The 3,948-nt window shown below is 45.0% G+C and overlaps 1 protein-coding gene across 1 annotated transcript; it reads right to left on the reverse strand.

The window, feature by feature from the left end:
- Positions 1-209: 209 nt before the first annotated feature.
- On the reverse strand, positions 210-3,132 carry p2ry1 (purinergic receptor P2Y1). The gene is made up of 2 exons (XM_079166244.1): positions 2,901-3,132; positions 210-2,614 (listed from the first exon to the last, which is right to left on the reverse strand). Exon 2 carries the CDS (start codon positions 2,583-2,585, stop codon positions 1,524-1,526), a length of 1,062 nt encoding a protein of 353 aa, XP_079022370.1. The 5' UTR covers positions 2,586-2,614; positions 2,901-3,132; the 3' UTR covers positions 210-1,523.
- Positions 3,133-3,948: the final 816 nt, after the last annotated feature.

Raw genomic sequence — 3,948 nt, forward strand, 5'->3', positions numbered from 1 at the left:
CATCTCCACAACCAAAAGTGTTTTGTTCGCTCAGCGTCACAGTGCACACATTTAGCTAAGAACACATGCAGCTGGCACAAAGAAGGAGACATAAATGCTTCAAATCATAGACTTAAAATGAGGCACCATCTTGAAAGAATTATGCAAGTCTTATTACATCGTCTGGCATGTTTTAAATATAAAAATTTATTGACAAAGATACACGTGGCCCCAAACATCCTGTACAGGTGAGTCACTTCCTTTCTCGACAATAGCTGACCACATTACAGATTAACAAATGTATTAGTACAGACATCAAACACCTACGCAGTCCAGGGTGAAATACCGCTCCACAATCATTTCTCCACAGTGATTACAACAGATGCAAAAGAGAAATGACTATCTGTCAAAACACGGACATAGTGCAGTATTTACTTTGAGGTATCGCATACAAAACAAGTCTTCAATATGTTGGAGTCACAAAGCAGGTGATTGAGTGTGTGTGTGTTATGCTCATTAACAAGACATTATTTAATCCCTATGGAGCAATAAACACGAGAATAGTTGTAACCGGCTGCGGTTAGTGTTTCACTGATGGCATTTGATTGTGGGCTCATGCACTAAAGGTCCGGATTAGTGACACCGACTGGAACAAAACAGTTAACAACACAAAAATTGGAAATCTGGAACGTCACAACATCCTGTACAGCACACACCGCCCCAAAAAAAAACATTCATCGTAGTATTATATACACAAAAATACTGTATGTATTATCTTCTCTTTTATTCTGTAAGGAACATGTTAACAAGGGGAGAAAGGTTGTAGTAACAGAGCCATTGCGGACCTTAACCTCAGAGCCGTCAAAAATGATAAACTAAATCGACCACATTCCTCGCCCAGTCCGTACTCGATGGAGAAAGAAACGAGGAGTGATAGGTAGCCCTCTGAGCAGAGAGTACCTGGTCATAGTGCATTACAATAGTCTGCACGGCACATCCATGCAGCAATCTCAGGTTCAGTGCATTTACTTTTTCCCCCTCTAAGAGCCATCGCAGGTGCACCTCCTTAACCACAAAGCTCTCCTGCTTAATAGCTATTGATCAAGCACCAGCTCAGTGGCTAGAGGAGGTGCAATCCGTTCTCAGTCCCATTTTTCTTTCTCCAGAACAAATTGATGAACAGGACATCACAGCTTGTGGGGACACCTATTTCCCCCAGCTTGCCCGGTCATAATCCATTTTGTCCAATAGTGAAAGGAACTCCGGCTACTCGATAAGAATGACGAGTGATGGCTCTAACATTTAGAGTACAACACGTGTACGTGACGATACAGTACAATAGCTTATCAACAACGACAGGCTGCGATGGTTATCACAGGGTTAAATTAAGTATTTATCCTACAGCTCTATAAGCCATCAACCGTTACGTTTTACACACAGCCTTCAGTCCACACGGTGCATTTATTTAATCAATACAAAGTCCATCATGGTTTCTTGAGCCAACATGGATCCGCACCTGTGACTAAGCACACAGAGGTGCCCTGTCACAGCCTCCGGTCCCCATTCTCCACATACTCTGCCAGGCTGTTGAGAGCCGTCTCCTCGCTCTTGGACTGAAGGACATTGTCCCCCTTCCTGGAGGGCTTTTTAGTGGCCCGTGACAGCTTCCTCCTGAAGTTATCTCCAGCTAGGAAGTAAAGAATAGGATCCACACAGCTATTGAGGCTGGCCAGCCCCCGCGTCACCTGGTAGGTGGCGTAGACGCGGTTATTAAAATCACACATGTCAGGGCCCTGAAAGTAGAGCCTGGCCCTCATGTTGAGGTTCTTCATCACGTGGAAAGGCAGGTAGGAGACGGCGAAGACTGCCAGCACGATGATAACCAGGTGGATGGATTTCCGCCGCAGGGGCGCGTTGTTCATATCATTGCAGATCAACGCTTTGACAATCATGCCATAGCAACAAAATATGATAATGAAGGGGATGCAGAACCCAAACACAGTCAAAGTCATGCTGTAGATAAAATAACCAGGCAACTCATCCTCAGTGGTGGTGTCATAACAAGTGGTTGCGTTACGCTTCAAGCCAGTCCTGGAATAATAAAGGATGGGGGAGATGGCTATAACAACCACTGCCCACACCAACGCGCTGGTAATAACCGCATTTTTCTTCTTCAGTCTGCCCAGAGACTTGAGCGGGTGCACGACCCCGGTGTACCTGTGAACACTGATGCAGGTCAGAAACAAGATGCTCCCGTAAAGATTCACATGGAATATAAAGCGCTGCAGTCGGCACAGAACATCCCCGAATATCCAGTCCGTTTTGTTGAAGTAGTAGAAGATGAGGAAAGGCAGAGAGAGCACATAGCAGAAGTCGGCCAGCGCCAGGTTAAACATGTAGACGGAGATGCTGCTCCAGGGTCTCATGTGGCACACAAACATCCAAATGGCCAGGCTGTTGCCCACCAGCCCCGTGATGAAGACCATGATGTAAACAGTGGGCAGGTAGTAGAACTGGAAACCTGTCCTGGTGAGGGAACATCCTCTTGTGTGATTGTGAAGGTCAGTTACATTCAGCAGGGAGGTCAAGTTCAGGTCCGTGGTCATGGTGTCAGGGGCAGAGGCAGGTCCTTTTACTGCGTGAGAGGGATGGACAGATGAGGAAATATTTCATGTCTAAGCTTATATTTGGTATTAAAGTACTGTCTTAAACACACAATAATAGGTCAAATATATAAGTGACCTGTTCCTATATGCTATAAATGTTTGTTTTTTGAATCGTAAACGACGTTTGCATTCAAAACCACTCGACGCTTAAGCTCCAAACTTATTTTTTTGCGGAACGCCTACGCGTAGTCCGACAAAACACTTGTGTACACACAGAAAGAGAGAGAGGAATTTCAAACGTATTACAACACTCACCGCTGAGATAGACTTGTATTCCACATTCCTATAGCCGTCACAGCTGCAAAGATTCCAGTCACCACGCAGCTGGGGCGTTACGAGCTGTCAGGTGTTTTCATTCAGCCCCCCCAACTGTGTTGGGAACTGTCTTAAAGTTGCAATATCCTTTAGGTTTGCGCAGACACTTCAAGGGGGATATAGTCTGCCGTCGGTTCGTCACGCGGGGTCGACGACTTCCCACAGCAGCAACAGTGGGACGCAACAGAGACAGCTGCAGGCTCTGGCACGAAGAGCAGGATTTGCAAGCGGGCTCCGTAAAGGGAGAGGAAGCTCTTGTGCGCTATGGAGAGGGGAGGTGCGCACTAGGCAAAGCACTGAGCAGCTTCCCGTCTCCAAGCGCGCTCTTTCTGTTCCTCCCTCCTATCATTGGACCATTATCAGATCTGACCCGCCGGCACGAGCGGGATATATGGAAATGTTTATTCATATGTTTAGCCAGGCAGAGTACATGTTTGCTCCGGTTATAGAGAGTAAATAAGATTAAAACATCGCTACAAATTTGCCATCCCTGTCTAACCAGAAGAACATTAGCTTTATGGATTTTGTGCAACACACACACACAGTAATGATATTAGGTCTATAATGTACAGATTTACCAAAAAGTTAAGTAATGACATTGGTCTCTTTTCAATTGGACATTACAAGGTAAACGAGAAATATTTCCCCAAATCACAGTGAGAATAATGATTTGAAAATATAGTGCGAGTTTTACAGCAGTGTGTGGGGGAAAAAACATGACAATTTAAATGGGAAGCTGACAGAGCTATAAGAGTTAGGGTTAGGGCGTCATTGCAATTCATATGTTGCATGAAATACCCTTTGACAATAATGAAGACTCGAAAGGAGTCTTTGATTAAAAAAAAAAACGGCAGAAGGTTAGACAGGTCAGAAGCATAAAAACAATATATTACTGTTGTCTACATCGAGGTGGTCATTTGTGTCTAAGACAGACAACTGGATGTGTCTGACACAGCCAAGGGCAAAGCAAACTCTGGCAGCAGTGAGA

This window comes from Pholis gunnellus (assembly GCF_910591455.1).
Source record: "Pholis gunnellus genome assembly, chromosome: 9".
Taxonomy (NCBI): domain Eukaryota; kingdom Metazoa; phylum Chordata; class Actinopteri; order Perciformes; family Pholidae; genus Pholis; species Pholis gunnellus.

What these genes read in the sequence shown, in the direction of transcription:
- p2ry1 (XM_079166244.1), bottom strand. Translation starts at nt 2,585, where the DNA reads ATGACCACGGACCTGAACTTGACCTCCCTGCTGAATGTAACTGACCTT.